The sequence below is a fragment of the Candoia aspera genome, chromosome 6, assembly GCF_035149785.1.
Source record: "Candoia aspera isolate rCanAsp1 chromosome 6, rCanAsp1.hap2, whole genome shotgun sequence".
In the NCBI taxonomy this organism is placed as follows: Eukaryota; Metazoa; Chordata; class Lepidosauria; order Squamata; family Boidae; genus Candoia; species Candoia aspera.
In genome coordinates this window covers 45,410,630-45,430,255 of record NC_086158.1, presented here as the reverse complement: position 1 = coordinate 45,430,255, position 19,626 = coordinate 45,410,630, and the positions used below count along the sequence as shown (strand labels likewise).

At 37.9% G+C, this 19,626-nt stretch overlaps 1 protein-coding gene across 2 annotated transcripts; it reads left to right on the top strand.

Moving 5' to 3' along the window:
- Window positions 1-193: 193 nt before the first annotated feature.
- KLHL6 (kelch like family member 6) lies at window positions 194-19,335 on the top strand. 2 transcript variants are annotated; one of them, XM_063306952.1, is made up of 7 exons: window positions 194-533; window positions 3,262-3,427; window positions 10,558-11,007; window positions 12,097-12,334; window positions 14,174-14,376; window positions 16,435-16,648; window positions 18,938-19,335. In XM_063306952.1, the coding sequence occupies exons 1-7, from the start codon at window positions 271-273 to the stop codon at window positions 19,237-19,239; spliced, it is 1,836 nt and encodes a 611-aa protein (XP_063163022.1). In that variant the 5' UTR covers window positions 194-270; the 3' UTR covers window positions 19,240-19,335. The 2 variants fall into 2 exon arrangements, with proteins under 2 accessions (XP_063163022.1, XP_063163023.1); XM_063306953.1 differs by having other exon boundaries at window positions 18,507-19,064.
- Window positions 19,336-19,626: the final 291 nt, after the last annotated feature.

The following is a 19,626-nucleotide window of genomic DNA, read 5'->3' as shown; positions in this document are numbered from 1 at the left end:
CTATAAATTGTAGTCTCATATTCAAAGGTAATTGAAAATCTTTATGTATATGAAAACTACTTGAGATTTAGAAAACAACTGACTTTGTTTGTGTTAACAGGATGAGAAAGTGCAAGGTTTCCTGTTATGTGAGTGTGACAGCTGTAGATAAGTGGAGAGGCCCTCACAGGAAATCCGTCTTACTTCTGCAGCGTGACTTGTCTAAAGCTCAGAAACTATCTTTAATTGAAGTGCGGTATCAATGGCATGATATGCTGCTGGTGATCAAACATGGGGGACATGGTGAAGAAGGACTTGGAAGATCAGCCTATATTGCCTTTGGAAAATGAATGTACTAGGAACATGGGAGAATTTGTGGAAGTTTCTCTCAATGAAAGGGTTAAATTTAATGATACAGGCTTATCCATGGTTCTACAGAATGGCTTGGAGAATCTCCGTCTAGAAAACTCTCTCACAGACGTTACCCTGTGTGTTGGCAGCATGCAATTCTCGTGCCACCGTGTGGTCCTTGCAGCAGCAAGCAATTATTTTAGGTAAGGGAGATATTTAAAATAAGATCTCTTCACTGGATTGTGCAAAGCCCCCATCAATTTAGCAAATGGGATGATAAAGCTAAATTTTCAAATCCTTGATTTGAATCTAGTGGTACTCTGTATGCTTCCCAAAAGTCTGTATTTCGGGTGATGCTAGAAGAAGTTTATAGTCAGCGTTATGAACATTACAGCATCCATGTTTCAAGGATCCAGGCAAATCAACTAAGAATGGTAGATTCTTTAATGTGGAATTTGGATGACATTTTTTTTGCAAAGTGTTTCCATATGGGAGTCAAGAAATAATCAGGCAGGGAGGAATGAGTATACTCAGTTCTTATTTTCATTCATGTTCTACAGTTTAAAAGCTATTTTGAGAAATTATAAAATGTGTGTGGGCAACAGATATCTATTTTTGTAGATTGAGTTCTGATCTACCTTTTGGAGCAGGGAGATTCAATTAAAAAAAGAAAAACTGAAAATATTACAGACAGTCCCGGATAAGTCTTCCTTGGGATCTGTGTTTTATAACTTTACACATCCTTGTGTGGTCTAACATTGTATTTTGTCAGATAAGTTGGCATTTTATTGAATTTTCAGAGTTCCCCTTTTGCTTGTTTTGTCAAAAATATTATGCCTTATCCACAAGTGAAGCTATTCCCTATACAGAACAAGGAACTGGAGTACGTAGTTGATGTCCAAGAGCACTTTCAACTCTAACATTTGATGATTCTATAACATCAAAATCCAAAGGGCCATTTTCTCTATAAAAAAACAAAATAAGCAAAGGAAAAAATCCAGCATGTAATGCACTTTTTCTGAGAGGAACTTCACTGAATGTATAGTTAGAAACATATATATTATTAACAGGAGAATAATTACTTTTAGCATCTAATACAAGGTCAGTCAATTGATTCCTGTCAGTGAATGTAGATTGGAGATTTGTAGCCTGCATATTTATTATAGTGGGTTTTAAAATTATAAAACTTGCACTAGTAGTGCTGATAATAATTTTACTACTGTAACTGTAAAACCAACCAACCAACCAACCAACAAAAACCCCAGAGATAAATTCATCACCAGGAAAGGGATAAAAATTACAATATATGTACTGTATATACCTAATTTGGGAAAGCCTGTAAATTTTCAATCTCCTTTTCCTTTTTGACGCTTGCATAAGGCTTTTCCTATGCAATACGATCCACCATTTCAAGATCAATACCATTACAGAGACAAAATCTTTGAGAGATGGGGATTTTTTTGAAATCTACCATATAGTGTATTTGATGGCAACACATATAATCTGGGTTTTGAAAAGACTATTCTGTATTTACTTAAATATAAACTATTAAAATATATAGGGAGCTGAAAAGTATATCTGTAATTAATTCCAAAAGTTGCAGTGAACATGGAACTTTGGCTTTAGCCATTAATTCCTGTACTGAATTGTCCCATAAGCTTTGTTTAATAGAATGATATGCTGATGTCATATCCCCAGAAAATAAATCATCAAGATCAATGCCAATCTGATTAATCTTTTGCGTCATCTGTTTAAACCATGTATTTACAAAAAATTCATTTGAGATTTCATGAAGCAATCCTTCCTTGTTTTTGAAAATATGTATTTGCACCAAAACTTAATAGGCTTAGCCAAGCCTTTGTTTTCAAAGGGTATTGTCCAGTTTCCAGAGAATAACAGAGTTTGGAACACAACTTGGAACACTTAAAAGAGGTCTTAAAAATTTCACCTGCAGTTGGGATATGTAATTGTTGGCAGATGCAACCCAAATTGGAGCTCCATATAGAATCTGAGAAGCATTTTTTTGCATTAAAAACCTGGATTGCTGCAGGAACAAATCTCCCTCCTTTCGAATAAAAATATTGAAACAAGGCCATCATAGTAGATTTTGCTTTCAGAAGTATTGCCTTGCAGTGATGATGCCAGGATAGAACATGATTAAATAAAATGCCCAAATAACTAAAATTCCCCATTTGTGTTATCTCATGATCTTGAATTTTCCATCTGTACTTTTTTTTCAGAAACCAACATTTTAGTTTTATCATAGGTGATTTGTAACTGATTTTCCTGGCAATACTTAACTAGTGCCTCAAGTAGGCATATCAAACCCAATCTAGTACATGAAAGAACAGCATCATCTGCATACAACAAAGCACAATCTTTCCTTTTGCCTAACAGTGGGCATTGGCCATCAACCTGAAGTTGATCCAGATCACTGACAGCGATATAGTATTAAATACTGTAGGGGCCAGAATACAACCTTGTTTCATTCTCTTGTTCATTATTATATCATTTATATCATAAATGTTATTTCATCTGTGGTGGTAATGAAGTGTTGGATCAAACCAAAATGAAAAACCTCCTTACTCTGGTATTATAATGCCTCCCCAATACCCTTTTGGGAAAATCATTATCAAAATGAAAATAAAATCACCCTGTCCTGGAATAACTATTAAGTGTTTGTTCAATCAAAATGAAAGCACAGTCTCTTTGCTCTGAGGTATTAATGTCCCACTGCTTTGGTGTAATATTGGAATATTTGTTTGGTCACACTGAAATCAAAATTTCCTGTGTTGTGCTGCAATACTGATCTCCTGCTCTGGCATAATAAATGAAATAATTTAAGTGGCATTGCACTCTTATTTCCAGAACTTTTTGCAGACTGACTGGATTTTCTAGATTTACTGAAATTGTCTCTTTTTCCCCCTTCAGGGCAATGTTTTGCAATGACTTAAAAGAGAAGTATGAAGAAAAAATAGTTATTAAGGGAGTTGATGCAGAAACAATGCAGATTCTTTTGGACTATACATATACCAGCAAAGTGCTGATTACCAAGGAAAATGTGCAGAAAGTCCTTGAAGCTGCCAGTCTTTTTCAGGTTAGTAAATGCTTGTAGTGAATGGAAAATATGTAAGAGTAAGCTACTGTATGAGTCAATTTTATTTAACTGCTACATTTAATTCATAGCCTTTATAAGCATTGCCAATTAACAGCTGTTTACTTTACATTCTTTATAAATATTTCTATACAGGTAGTCCTCGTCTAGCGACCACAACTGGGACTGGCAATGTGGTCATTAAGTGAAGTGGTTGCTAAGTGAAACCACGACTGTGCTTACAATCTTACTTCAGCTTTCCTTTGATTTACAGACCTGTGAAAGTTATAAATGCAAGGACTGGTAGTCATTACTGTTATAACTTGAATGGTCGCTAAATGAGGCAGTCGCTAAATGAGGACTACCTGTATTACCTTTTTGCAAATCTTACAAATGTACTGTACAAGAAGATAAAATTTTTGAGTTATGTTTTAAGTAATCTAAATGTTACAATAAAACTGTTGACTCCACTGGTTGTTCTATCTATTTTTAAGATCTTTCTTTCTTTCTTCCTTTGAGCCACCAAATCTGTTGGACTTCTATATACAATAAAATGTCCATTGTAACGTTAAATAACTCTTTACCCTAATAATAACATAATACAAAGTCACATGACAAACACTGAAAAACAACCAGTAATAACAATATATAATAACACATAGCTGATAATAAAATTTAGGACTTATGGCACCCCACAAGAAAGAGGCCAATGGGTGTACCTCTGTTATTGATTGGAACTACCCACTGAGATAGAAACAGAACTACTGCAGGACAGTGCCCCAATCCCACCCTTTTAGACATTCTAGGAGAATACCATGGTTGATGGTATCAAAAGCTGCCAAAAGGCCCAAGAGGACCAAGAGGAGTGCGTGATTCCCATTTAGGTCCTGACGGATGTCATCCACTAGAGAGACCAATGCCCAAGCCTTGGACTGGTAATCCACTTTCTGTACGGTGCTCTACAGCTGAGTCCCTAATATCTGCTTCATAATCAAACCCCACTGCATTGGAGGAGGAGGATTCTAAAGACAGGGTTCATGACAGCCTCATTCAAGGCTGCCAGCATTTCATTCTCCTGAAGCTTGGTTATCTCCTTCATCCAAGCTGTCACACACATCATGGCTGTAGGTCAGAGCATGCATCAAGCCCACAAGTGGCAAGGTCATACCAGAAAGCATTCTAAACTCTGGTCCACAGGCCAAAAAGCATCCTAGATCACAGTCTAATGATGCCTAGGAAGAGTCACTTCTTGGGCAGATCTGAGCAACTTGGACAGCAAAATGCTGAGCAAAATGGTCACAACTGCTAGGCAGGAGATCTCCTTTATGGTATTTATATCCTGCCTTTTTATCCATCTGACAGTCAAGGCAGTTTGCAACAGCAAAAATATAAACTTTAAACTAAAACAGCATTAATACAATTAACATCCTGGTAAAACAAACATTACATTAAAATAAATTAACAAAAGCCTGGTAGAAGAGAAATGTTTTTACCAACTTCTCAAATACTGGGATTATTATTATTATTATTATTATTATTATTATTATTTGGTATGTGCTTAAATCTAAATATAGTAGAAGACCTATTTGCCCCATAACAATTACATTATGCAGTAAGTTAAGCTAAGGCAAAGTAATTGACCCCAAAACACCCAGTGAACTTTTGTGTCTGAGGCTGGACTTAAATCTGAATCTTCCAGCTCCTAGTCCAACACCTTAACGTCACACTGTCTCTCACCATGTCAGAGAGTAAAAACCAAGGAGATCCCCTGCGGGGTGGGGAGAGGAAGGGCCTTCTATTGTGTAGTCCCCAAGCTGTGGAATTTCCCCGAGGAGCTCAGTTTACAGCCTGGGATCATATAGGAAAAGTCTCATGCAGACCAGATAGACCAGCTTTCTGTAATGGGGGGTATCTTCAAAAAGGCCCCTCATGTTATTTAAGTAGCTGGGCAAGTTCATAGTGAGAGAGACAGTTCTGCCCTAAGCCCTTTGGGGCTTTAAAGACCAGTACCAATACTTTGAAATGTACCTGGTAGGCAACTGATAGCCAGTGTAGATCTTTCAATACAGGAATTGTGTGATTCCTATACCTTCTTTGCATTGGTCAGCAGCTTAGCTGTTGCATTGTGTATCAATTGCAGTTTCTGGAAGGATTTCAAGGGCACTGCAATGATGTTACAGGTTGCAACCAAAGTGTAAATAAATGTTGCTAAGTCTGGATTACTGAGGAAGGGTCACAATAAACTCACTAGCCATAACTGGGTGGACCAACCCTCACCATACCTGCAAATCTAGTGATAGCGGTGGATCAAGAAACATTTCTAAATTATGAAGCTGCTTCTTCTGGAGGATGGAGGTAGACCTCTTTATTTGCATGTTATGTTCCAGCATATAACTATGGGTAAAGAAATTGTGGATAATGAGCCCATGAGCCTATGTGAATTGGTGTGTGTGCGTCTGTGTGTGTGTGTGTGTAGTTTCCAGAACTTTTGAAAAAACCCCAAAAACCCCTTCTTGAAATTACCAGAAATAGTATTGTAAGGAAAAGCAGAAATAAGGATACTGTATCTCTCACTGCAGATTTCCCACTTTCCCACTGTATATTTTCTAGCTTATTTTTACTATGGAGGAAGTAACATGCAGGGAGAAGATAACCATATAAGGCCAGAATGCTACAAATTGCTAGGATTGCTAGGAAATTGTGGGATGGAGTCTGGATGTGAGTTGTGCATATTCAAAATGTGGGACAGAACAGAACTTTGCGCCAAAACAACTGAAACTGTTTATAGGTAAAAGAGATATAAATACAAGTTCTCTCCATATTTATTAATGGTGAATACATGAAACAGCAGATAATGAGACCACAAATAACAAAGCCTATTTGCATAACCCCATCCAGAGCCAACAGCACCTTAATTCCAGTATCCAGCTTTTTCTTTCCCAACAGCACCTCTGCCTTGTCTGGATTGAATTTCAGTTCTTCTCTCCCATCCAGCCTATTATCAAGCTTAGGCATGTTCAAGGGCACTGATTATGCCATGGAGTTAGTATGGTACTGAACAGAACAGCTGGATGTTATCAGCATACTGATGGCAACCTCCTCCAAAGCTCTGAATATAGATTATAAGTGGTAGATGTGGGCTTATAGATCAATGAGCCAGGGGTCAAGCATTAGATCCCTAGTATTACCTTTTCAAGGTGCCCTGACAGGAAGTTCTGTTAACTGAAGTCCTGTCATTGAAGTCTCAGTCAGGGAAACTCATGAGTGATTTTGGGTCAGTCATACTCTCTCAGCTCAACCTCACAGGCTTGTTGTGAGGAAAATTGGAGGAAAGAGTGCTGTATGTACTACCTTGAGCTCCTGGAGGAAAGGAAGATATAAATCCAAGAGTAAAAATGAATAAACTCTGTTTTGGCCTTCAATATACAAAACTAGCAAAATTAAGATGGGGGCCCTGGTAGAGACTTTGTATTAGTACATATGATGGCACCCTTCTGGTAGCCAGGGGACACATATAACATTTTTATGGGAACAGTGAATGAGGCAATGATGCAAAACGAAGCAAGATAACTTCGTGCAAGAGCCAAGGCTACAGATTTCTCTCTTTTGGAGAGCCACTTTGGGAAAGGCATTTACACTTTTACTTATTTTCAGACAGCAAGCCTCCTTTAGAGTGTCTACTTCAGAGTTCGTAAGTTTCCTACCTCACAAAGGGGGAAAGTGCATCAGTAGTTTCTCTTTTGCAGAATTGAACAGAACAACTATCTGTAATTCTTATCTCATTAAGTAATAGTATGGCTAAAATTATTATTATTTGTCTGGGAAATATATCTAATATGACAAATCATGCAACATCAGGTGGACTACTGATTAAATAAGCTTCATTGGAAATACTAAGCCAACCATTTCCCCACACCTATTTCTAAAAACAGGAAACAAGTGGTTTATAAGCCAGGTCTGTTAATTTTCAGTTTTTGTAAGCAACCTAAATGTGTCAACAGGACATGGTTCGAAACACAAGATTCTGCTGTGAATAATTTAAAAAATCTACATACCCTATTAAACTGTTTCTGGGTTTTCACTTCTCTCTTTTCCTTTTAATTACTTTTTAAAACCATGCTGTGCTTTAGCTGTAGCCAATTTATGTACAGCAAACAAAAAACTATTTTGGGGTTTCATCAGCTATTAAGAAGAAGCTGATGTGGTATTACCAGGACTTGCCCAACACATTTTGATGCCTAAAGCACAAGACAAGATGGCACTTTTCTTATTAAGCAGAATTAATCAGTTGCTTCAAAAAACAGATCCTGAGAAGCAGGGAGATGTGGGAAGATAGACAGTTCTGCCTTTAATGGGCCACTGTTACCAGTTTTGAAATAAAGGTAGTCCTCGCTTAACAACCACAATTGGGACTGGAATTTAGGTTGCTAAGCGATGTGGTCATTAAGCAAATCTGGACCCGATTTTACAACCATTTTTGCAGAAGCTGTTAAGTGAATCACCATGGTTGTTAGGTGAACCATGTGGTCGTTAACCAAATCAAATGGTCATTAAGCAAATCACAAGGTTCCCTATTGATTTTGCTTATTGGAAGCCAACTGGGAAGGTCAAAAATGGTGATCATGTGACCACAGGATGCTGCAGCCATCATAAATGTGCAATAGTTACCAAATGCCTGAATCCTGATCATGTGACTGCGGGGACGCTGCAATGGTCATAAGTAAGAGGAATGGTCGTAAGTTGATTTTTTTCCAGCGCTGTTGTAACTCTGGACAGTCGCTAAATGAATGGTCATTTAGTGAGGACCACCTGTAAGGTTCAATTGTCACTATTGTTGCTTTGTAAATGTGGAGAGGCATCATCTTTAGCTCAGACACTTCAAAATCACTTGAACCAGCACTGGACTCATCTTGTGTATGCCACCTTATTGCACTGATGGTTGAATCTTAATAATACTATTTAATACTAATACTATTTAATACTATTTACTAAACCATTAAATAGTATTACATACTAAATTTAATAGTATTAAATAGTATTAAATACTAATAATACTATTAGGAAATAGTATCATTCCTGATATCTGGGGTAGCCAAAACACTGACACACACAACTTAGTCCCTCAACAGAGGACATTTGGCAGAGGGTTTTGAGAAATGGCCAGCGAGCTGCCACCGCTGTCTTCCAACATTTACACCTGACATGATCGTATAACTCAGCTTAATGACCCGGCTGATTCCAGATGCTGATATCTTTTAGAGTGGATGAATATTTAGAATATTCATATATTTAGAAACTATTTGCCAGCATGGTCCAGGCATGGTAACATTTTTTCTCATTCTATAATTTGGTAACTTTGACAATGTATCAAAATGGTTGTGTTAAGCCATGTGCTTTTATCCAGTTAATATTGAATGGATGGCGACATGGTCCAGCCTTGTTATGTTGTTTGTCCTCTGCCCTAATTTTTTAAAGCCTGGATGTATAAATTTCAAAATTTATTTTGAAAAAGGAGTAATGTTCATAAGAAGTACAGTTTTCTTATGAGGTTAGAGTCTCATATGACTCTACTTTCTCATAAGACCCTTCATTGCATTCTGGTATTAGAGGTCATGACACAGCACAGGTTCTCCAGCATGATGGTCTCTTGATGTGGTGGGCCACAGTTTCCAAAATTCCCAGTCATCTTATCCAACAGCAATATCTAGTCATTTTACAGCTGAGCAAGCACATACCAAAACTGCACTGGACACTGCAGAAGCTCTGTTATCTGAGAGAAGAAACATACGTTATACCCTTTAAACTGATGCAGCTGCTTCTTTAGGAAAATTGCCTGGATCTTATGCAACAAATGAGTTATGAAGTCAGTATAATGTAAACAAATCACACTCCTGAATTAATATTACTTTTGGACTGATTATTTTAATGATAATTAATAAAAGCATTCATCTCAAACTATATTATTATTAATCTTACTGCACTAAGGGTTATTAAGTATTTGTTCTAATCCCTTAAATATGAATTTCAGTAATATTACTGAGGTCTATTGGCAGAATATTTATTTGGGAAATAATTAAAATAAATTGCTCCCAATTTCTTAATTTCAGGAGTACAATGGAGAGAGTATCTTCTATATCAATAATATATTTTATTGTTGCCCTTATTAAACAACTGGAGGTCAGAACCCTGCTGATCTACTTCTACTCATCCAGAGGACTGACTGTCAGTGGATCTTAATCTACCTTCTGCCCATCTCTGCCATAGATGGCTTCTGGGAAAATCTTGTCTGTTGTGGCATTCTACTGAGCATTCACTAACATATGAAAGGTTAAATGTTTGTTGAAAAGTAGCAATTGCCATTGAATGCAAAACCCTGGATATAAAATATAGTCTGCTATTTAGCAGGATGACATGCAAATCTTACAGTTCTTGAGGTAATATATTACCCTAATACCCCCAGAATCAAAGGCATCATATCAGTTGCATTTAGGGTACAACTGTGAAGGAAGGCTCTTGCCCTCATATGCAACTTGCAAATTTCTAGGATATATCTGATTGGCTATTGTTTTACACAGAATGAGCTTTTGGCCTGATCCATCAGGGCTCTTCTTATATTCTTAGATATAGGACTCTGCTTCCATGCTTCCAGATGGTTGTGAAGACTTGCCTGGCTGCTGCTGCTGATCTTTTCACCCCTCTCCTCACTCAAGCTACATTTCTACTGGTACATCCACTTACCATCTATGTTCATTGTGAAGCTTTATTGCTTGCTGGCTATTCTTTCCCTCTTTATAGTAATAGATATTCCCTTTTGTGCCTGTTTTTTCCCCTTAAACTATATAGATACTGTATATGTACTGTATCAAGGTCAACTGTGAGAAGAAAATGTTTCAACCATGAATTGCTACAAGCCATGAATTGCTATCACATAAGTAACATTAGCATCAGCTGAAGCATATACACACTTGAACTTCCTAACAAGACACAATGGGTAGAAATTGTAAGATTAGAATTTGGGCATTTTGCACACCAACCAACACTGTTGTTCCTCATGTTTTTAAGGTTTTTCAAGAGCAGTAAAACGAACAGGCAAGAAGATAGGTCTGTATAATACTGTTTTCTTGTGCTTTTAGTTTTTGCGCATGGTAGAAGCTTGTTCCAGTTTCCTTAAAGAAGCCTTACATCCAGAAAACTGTGTTGGGATTCTCAGGCTGGCTGATGCTCATTCCCTTGATAAACTGAAGCAACAAGTTGAGAATTATATTGTCCAGAATTTTACACAAGTACTGAATTATGAGGAGGTCTGTGACTTGCCTGTGGACATTCTGTGTGGCATGCTAAAGAGTGATGACCTCTGTGTTACTGAAGAAGCTCAAGTATTTCAGATAGTTATGAAGTGGGTGCGTTACAAAATAGGCGACAGGCTCCCAGTCCTACCGTATGTCCTTGAGAGTGTCCGTTTGCCTCTTCTGGACCCTTGGTATTTTGTAGACACTGTTGAAGCAGATCCACTCATCAGGCAGTGTCCTGATGTCTTTCCTCTGCTTCAAGAAGCCAGAATGTACCATCTGTCAGGAAATGAGGTGAGTGAAAATCTGATAATATTAAAGGAACTACAGTACAAAGATTGTCCAGATCTGTTATTCAGCAGTCAACTTTCTGTGGTGAGAGAGTGTCTTGCTTCATGGAACTTTGATCTGTTCCATGGACAATGGCTGAATGGCTTTCAACAACCTTTTTGCTCTAAATCAGAGATATATTCTAAAAACTCATGTGGCTCCTGGAACACAAAAATACTTTTGTGGCATAAGCTTTTGTGGCCCCACATTTTAATATTTCCCCCTATAACTGTGTAATAGCCCATAATAATCTGTTCTTAAATTGTCACACGAATTTTTTTTTGGTATTATTTATGTTTCTACCTGAAAATCTGTTATTAATTATAGGTATGAGTGAACTCCATATCACCTCTCTGATGTATGATGTTTTTTAAAGCCTGGGATAATGGTGCCAGTCTAAGGGCTCAGGATTACATGCATCTCCCTAAAGGCTTTGTTGTGGCCCCCAGAGCTTCTTCAAAAATTGTTATAGAATTATAATTATTGTACATCATAAAGGGGAAATTGTAAGTAAATTAAATTTAGTTTTTGTCATGGCTGCACCCTGTGATAGGCATGCCTCATTTTATGACATTTCACTTTATTGTGTTTCCTGGATATTGTGGTTTTTTACAAATTGAAGGTTTGTAGCAAACCTGGGTTGAGCAAGTCTATTGGTGCCATTTTTCCAACAGATTAGCATTTTTTAGCAATAAAATATTTTTAATTAAGGTATGTACATTTTTTAAAACATAATGCTATTGCACACTTAATAGACTACAGTATAGTATAAACATAACTTTTATATGCACTGGGAAACCAAAACATTTGTGTGACTTGCTTTACTGCAATATTTGCTTTATTGCAGTTGTCTGGAACGGAACCTGCAATACCTTTGAGGTATGCCTGTATGGAGTTCAGCCACATTTGATCTCAGAATCAAATGTGACTCCTAGTCCCTACGAAGTTGTGCATCCATTACCTAAATACACATTTATAGGTGGGGAAGGTGGTTGTTGGTTGGTATATTTTTATAATAACGATACAGACCTGGTTAATTTTGCTTTTGTTTAGATAATTTCAGGAAGAACAAAGCCCAGAATGCATGAATTCCAGTCTGAGGTCTTTATGATCATAGGTGGTTGCACAAAGGATGAAAAATTTGTATCAGAAGTAACTTGCCTTGATCCTTTGAGACGCAGTCGTCTGGAAGTGGCAAAACTGCCAAACTCAGAACAAGAGTTAGAAAGTGAAAATAAAAAATGGGTGGAGTTTGCTTGTGTTACATTAGGAAATGAAGTCTACATATCAGGTAAGGAATAAAAAAGCTTCTTCTTCTTCCTCTTCCCCTCCTTCTTCTGGAAAGAATAGTTACAGAGGTAAGTAGTGGGTTTGCAAGCAAGCAAGCAAGCAAGCAAGCAAGCAAGCAAGCAAGCAAGCAAGCAGGGGTGTAAGCTGAGCTCTCTGATCCCCTTTCCCAGGGCAGCATCTCTGGGGAAGCTATCAGAGGTTCCAAAGGCTTTACTTTCAGAAAAAACCATAACGTTGAGCAGGACTGCTGCTGATCTGTAAGGTGCCTTTATGCAAATGTTTTTTGCTGCCAGAGCATCAAGTCACATCATGTGGCAGCTGCAGCATCCAGGTGCTTCATTCTACCTTTTCTTCTACAGTGTATGTGCAGGTGCGTGGAATAGTAACTGGATGGGTTCTTCCCCAAACATGGTACCCTGTAATGTGGCACTGGGCTACTACCATTCCCATCATTTGGCACCCCCTGTGTCATGGCGCTTTTGTGCAGTGTACAACTTGCACACCTGCTTGTGGCAGTGCTGCTGTTGAGGCAAGGTTGATCTGGAGCAGCTGTAGAAGAGATGTTGTAGCAGCATTGGTACCAAATCTTTCCTCCTTCCCTCCCTTCTTTGCTACAGCTCCTATTAGGGCCCCTTATTCAGGTTTGTTAAAAATGTGGGATGAAGAGTGAACAGCAAGGAGTCTAGTTGGGTGCCCTGTGCCTATGGGGCATAGGCACTGCCTTTCCTGCCTTTACTTTGTTTATGCCAAAGGAAGGAAGGAAGGAAGGAAGGAAGGAAGGAAGGAAGGAAGGAAGGAAGGAAGGAAGGAAGGAAGGAAGGAAGGAAGGAAGGAATTAAGATAGCAGGACTGTGCAGCACTTTGGATTTGATCTCCAAAAGGTGCTTCAGCATGTGCAAGAGTGCAAATGTCTCACTTGTCCATTTTTAAGCTGATGTCTACAGGGACTACATTTGTGCTCCCATTAGTCCTAAGTACCTTTTGGAAATAAGATCCAAAGCACTACATAGCATAATAGATAAACTGATACAAATATAAATAGTATATAACAAGTCGTTTGCTTCTTATACAGTATATATTGTTGAGGTGATAGCCAGGGATGGAGAACGTGTGGGTCATCAGCCACATATGATTTCCTAGCCCCAATTTTTTGTGAAGTTTAAGAGCAAAATAGATGCATCTATTTAGTATCTTAAACCCCCAAATCCTCTCCCTGATCAAAAATAAGAACCAATATATTCTGCCCTCCCTGGTGATGTCACCACATCTATGCCACACCTGCTTCCTTCAGATGCTGGAAGAATATTTAAATAGGTAAGTGCAGCATCGTGGTGCAAAAAGATTGTCTATGTCTAGGAACAGCCATGAAAAGAATATGGCAGACTGGCATTGGAGGGACTCAGGTTTAAGTCCACTCTCAACTATGAACTTTTACTGAGCAACTTTTAGTCATACTCTTAGCCCAGAGAAAGATACTTTGTTGTGGAAAAAAATATTGGATGAGGGAGTGCTATGTATATTTGGGCTCCTGAAGAAAAGACAGGGTATAAACTAACAAAATAAACAAACAAGGCTTCCAGTTTTCAAGTAAGCTATAGTTTTACTCCAGTTAGCAACATAATGATGTATTTAGACTTCTGACAATAAAAAAAAGCTTCAGAACTTTTTGAGATTAGTTCTGTTTATCTCTTAAGCAATGAGGACTAAAGTATTAGTAAACAACAAAAACAAACAACAGCATAATTGTCGAGATTCTAATGAGAGTATGTGACAAAAAGTGTTGTTGAGAATATATTCTGGTTCTTGGAAAAAAATGGAATTTGATTTTCATTTGCTGCAGGAGGAAAAGAAACACAGCATGAAGTCTGGAAGTATAATTCATCCATCAACAAATGGATCCAAATTGAATATTTGAATGTTGGAAGATGGAGGCACAAAATGGCTGTTTTGGGTGGCAAAGTGTATGTGCTTGGTGGTTTCGATGGTGTACAAAGACTTAACAGTGTGGAGATTTATGATTCCTTTCACAACTGTTGGTCTGAGGTAAAGTACTGATGTACTTTCAGTATTACTGAAACAGAAAACAGGACCAAAATAACACAATGTTGCTATCTAATGTAAGTGAATAGATGAATAGTGTTTTCACACAAAAAAACAGAAATGCTTTTTTAAAAAAAATCTGCATCTATAATGCAGTGTAGAACTAGCCGGCAGATGCATTGAGTATTAAAATAGCATTTATTCTGTCCTCCGTTATCAGCTGTGCAGTATGAATATACATTATGCAAGAGAGACATGCAAAACTTAGCACGTCTGTTTTCACACCACATGTAGCAGCACTTGCAGGTGAAGATCTTCTGGCTGTTGCTCATAGCAGATCAGAAATCCCAGGCTGTTTTCAGATGCACAGGTTAGAGCAAAGCACAGCTCATAGACAGTGTTCCTTGTAATATTGTACTATTACTCTCAATTCCTGTTTCCTACTCTTTTACATGAGTATGAATTCACAGAACTGAGAATGCAAAAACAGCAGTGCGTGTATACTCATATTTTACTTCACTTGCCAATTTCCATAGGTCTAAATTAAAACAAAAAAACATGTACATCTAGCTACATGTTTCCTAAGAAACTCATTTTCCATTTATGAGCAAAACCTTATTGTTCTCTCTTTTAAAAACATTATTTCCATTCTATGTAAGAAATATTTTCTATAATTCTGTTAGATTCCTTCTGCCCACATGCAGACTTACTTATTATGCTTTGCAATATAATTCACTCCTGTGGAATTAGTTCAACTAACTCTGTTGAATTAATAATAATACTTGTTATGCTAACTATTACAATAATATTGGTCTGTTGTCTCTCTTTTAGCTAAATTAAGCATGATACCATTCATGAGATTAGCAATCTGTGACTGTTTTCTGTAAAAATATAAATAATAGCTGTGAGATAGGTGATTTGAATCACGATTCTGGTGCTAAAAGAGGAGGCTTTAATCCTTTGCTTTCTGCTGTAGATCCAGTTCTGGTCAAAATACCAACCTTTGTTTTTTCTACTGGAAAGAAAGCTTCATTTGGTATATATGAAAGTTTTCTTCTAGTGTATAGTATGGCTTTGTAATGCTTTGGATTCAATATTAAAAAGGTTTTTCAGAGTGTGTGGGGGCACGAAAATATTATCCTACTTTTTAAAGCATCCAACTCTTCAAGTGGATGGTCTTTTCCAATTCCAAATGATCCTGGGAAAAGCTGTGTCTGTTTTAAAGAATTGTAGAAAAGTGTTAATGTTTATATTTTCATGTGCTCTGAAGCAGTTTTTTGGAACTGAATCCAAAGTACCACCCAGCCTTAGTAATAGTGAGGCCTCTAATTCAGATAAGATCCACATTGATCATTGGATCCTTTCAACCATCCACTATTTTCACCTTACCTCATTGGCTTATTAATAGCATAAAATGGGATAACCTAGTGTACACTGTCCCATGCTCCTTAAAGAAAGGCCTGGATATAAAAGTGAAATGATAAACATACTGGATAAAACAGAATCCACTCTTTATTCTCTGAGTTGAGCAGTCTTTTTCACTTTTCTCCTCATTCAAGTGTAACAACTAATCTTTCCTTTTATGATTCAGTCATTTGTTTACGTCCCACCTTTTTCGGGGGAGCTCAAGATGGTACACATAGTGATGTACCTTGTTTTATTCCTGTGAAAGACTTGGGTTCAGAGATAGTGATTAGCCCAAAGCCACCCAGTCACTCCATTGGCAAGCACAGATTTGAATCTCTATCGCTTTATTCCACAGGTTCATATCTGACTCTCTTCTTTCCTTCTTTCTTTCAAATACAACTGTGCTATCAAGTTTTGACTCTTTACCCATGAACACTACAACTATTTCAGCATTATTTTCTTCTGACTCACAAAAGTTTTGAACCAACATTTAATTCCCTCTATTATTGTAATATTCTTCTTCCTAGTCAACCAGTATGTTCTTACTTCAGGCTTCTACTCAATTGTTCATTCCATCTTCCTAATATGCACATAAAATCAAGAGTAATTTTCAGCTTATTCCTAAACTATTTTATTTGTTTGACTTTAATAAAGGCAGCTCCTCTCATGATCAGTGTGAGCTCATTTGGAGCAGCCAGTTACAAAAAGAAGCTCTATGTGATTGGAGGAGGACCCAACGGGAAGTTGGCTACTGACAAAATACAATGCTATGATCCAACAACAAACAACTGGTGCTTAAAAACACCTATGCCTGTTGAAGCAAAGTGTGTCAATGCTACAACATTTCATGACCACATCTATGTTGTAGGTAGGTTCAACAGCTGTTTTAACATGTTTAGGAATTTTGCATATTTTCATTACCTCAGTACACTTTTTATAATTATACTTCTTTTCTTTACTGCACAAATACCACATAAGGATATAGGAATATCCCCTGTGATATTCTTTTTAATTAGATAATATAGATGCTTCCAGAGATATAAAGGGCATGAATTTTAATGATAGCTGGCATATTATAATAAAATTACTAAGGGTGATACACTACTAATTAAGGGTATTGTCAGGGTCAGTCTCGCTTCGCAATAAGGCACGGACTCAATAGGTATTAAGGATTTCCGGTTTATTGGAATGGTGGCTGACAGAACGAAAAATGGGAATGGGGGTGCGGTGGTGAGGCGCCCTGTTTATACCCTCTTGCGGGGTCCCGTGCTCCTCCACCCTTCATTGTCCCCAATCCCTCTTGATGGGCTCCTTGATGGCTGTGTGGGCGTTTTCCCGGTGTCTTTCCTTGTCCTCTTGGTTCCGGTGTGTCCTCCAGGGCACCAGATGCGGCTTATCGCTGCTTATCTGAAGCCCTTCTTTTCAGCTGTATATGAGTCCATGGGTGTGGGTGCTTTGGGTGCTTGGATTAAGCACTGTTTTAATTATCTCCTTCCTCCTTAATGATCATGATCCACGTTGTGAGGCTCTTTGTGCCTTGCAACGGGGTCATGACAGGTATTGATTATTAGTAGGTACTCCTACAGGAAAATGAATATGGTGGTATTACTGAAATCATCTAGAAGTGATATAATAGTTAGTATGATGCTTGCTTATATATGTATTACAGTGAATGTCCAGAATGGGTGTATATATGAATGCCAATGTTTTTAGATGAACTTTTTAATGTAAGGAAATAGAGTTATATTTTGCTTTTTTCAGTGATGTCATGTGTGATATGCATGTTCCTCCCTCCCCCCACTTTGTATGTATAGGCCAAGCTCCTTTGACAATAATTCCACACGTATTTTCACAAACTCACAGACAAGGAATTTTTTGAAGTACAGTCTAGTAGGAAATGGCCAAAAAACCTTTGTAGTGTATTTAATATGCTTCTAGATAACATTTTGATTTGATTTGAATTGATTTTAATCTCACCACAATCAAAACAACTCTCAGTGGTTAATATCCTGTATAAAAGATGACAAGAACTTTTTGAATTCCACCTTATAGCTTCCAGGATGTAGAGTGAAGTAATAGACATCCTGGAGTCAGTATGCATTGTAATCATAAACCCTGGTGTATGTTACATATGTGCTTATGGTCACTCACTCACAGCCTGTTGAGGCACATGGATCTTAAAAGCCTCCCTTGCTTTCTGCCTGGGTTTTCCAGAAAGGTGTGGCTAGAGCAGACAAGACATACATCCCTGATCAACAGCTTGGAAATACTTAGGAACACACATGCAAATCACTTTCAATGGAACACTGAGGCACAGCAGCTTCTTAGGAGTACACAGAGGCCCAATGAATTTAAAGTAGCAGTGAAATTTTACTGGTTACAATGTACATTTGCTCTTTCTCTCTCTCTCTCACACACACACTCATCCCCACTTACCCACGTCCTTCTCAACTAAGCTGCCAGGCACTAGCTAGAGGGACTGAAGCCCCAAGTCTGAGTGCAGGACAACTCAGTGGGCGAACTTCAGGACCCCTTTTGTCCCCCAAAGTCCTTGCTTTGTTGATTCACAAGTCTTTGTCTGCTTCAGATGCCATTTGATTCCTTAACAAGTTGTTTCCTTCTTATTTACCTCCCCATATTCCTGGCTTTTGTCCTCTCTGCTTACTTTAGGTTATGGCAGCTTCACCCTAGTCTCACAGTAGATTTTGGTTGTCCATTTTTTTCAGAATATTGTTCTGTTGTGGGGAGAAGAAACCTGACTCTGACATAAATACATTGTTCTGAAGCTTAGTGTAATCAAGCCTGAATTTAATGGGCCAGTTGGGCAAAGGGAATGCCCATTACTCCCAAATGTCAATTAAACCACAAATTATATCATTTGTAGTGGATTTACATAGTTTACAAAATGATGTCATTTCACAAATGATGAAAATCATAATAAATGCCATAAAATTAACATAAATTTAACTGCCTCATCTAGATTGTCTGCTTCAGATCCAGTGGGCTTGTCTGTTATTTTGGGGGGATATCTAGACAGAAATTTGGTCTGTTGCATCCAAAGTCCACTAATAGGAGTCTGTTAAACTGAGGTTTCACTTTATGTATTTAAGAACCAGTCACTTGTTGAAAAGCATAATATGCTATCTTCCCTTTCCAGGTGGGGCAATGAGAGCAGTCTACTCTTACAGCCCTCTCAAAGATACATGGTGCCTTGTGACTCAGTTAAGTCATGAACGTGCTAGTTGTGGGATTGCTCCTTGCAACAACAAACTGTTCATTACTGGGGGACGGGATGAGAAGAATGATGTCATCGCCACAGTGCTGTGTTGGGATGCAGAGACCCAGAAACTGACAGAAGAATGCATCCTCCCTCGTGGGGTCTCACATCATGGGAGTGTCACTCTGCGGAAATCCTATACATACATTCGTAAGATAGTGCCTGGAGCAATCTCAGTCTAACTTTGAAGGAAGATTCAAGATAAATAAAGAATAAGTGCTAATGAAATACCTCATTTTCTCAAAGGTTATAAAGAGGCTATTGGGATGGAACAATTATGCTGGTGTAGTATATTTTCTCAATTTCCTCCTATACCCGCTAAATTTTCAACATATCTGGACTAGGTATGGGAAAGACAGATGTATCATTTGCATTTCCCAAAGTGATATGTGAACCACAACAACATTATTCCTCAGTTATCACATTTCTCTGATTTTGCAGTGTACCTCTCTGGTTTAAAAAGAATGTACTGTATAGAGTAATATGTGCAGATGGAAAAATTGCATATGAAAAGAGAGATGCTGGGCAGGATAAGTAGCCTGATGCTATGAGAGCCAATGTACTCATAG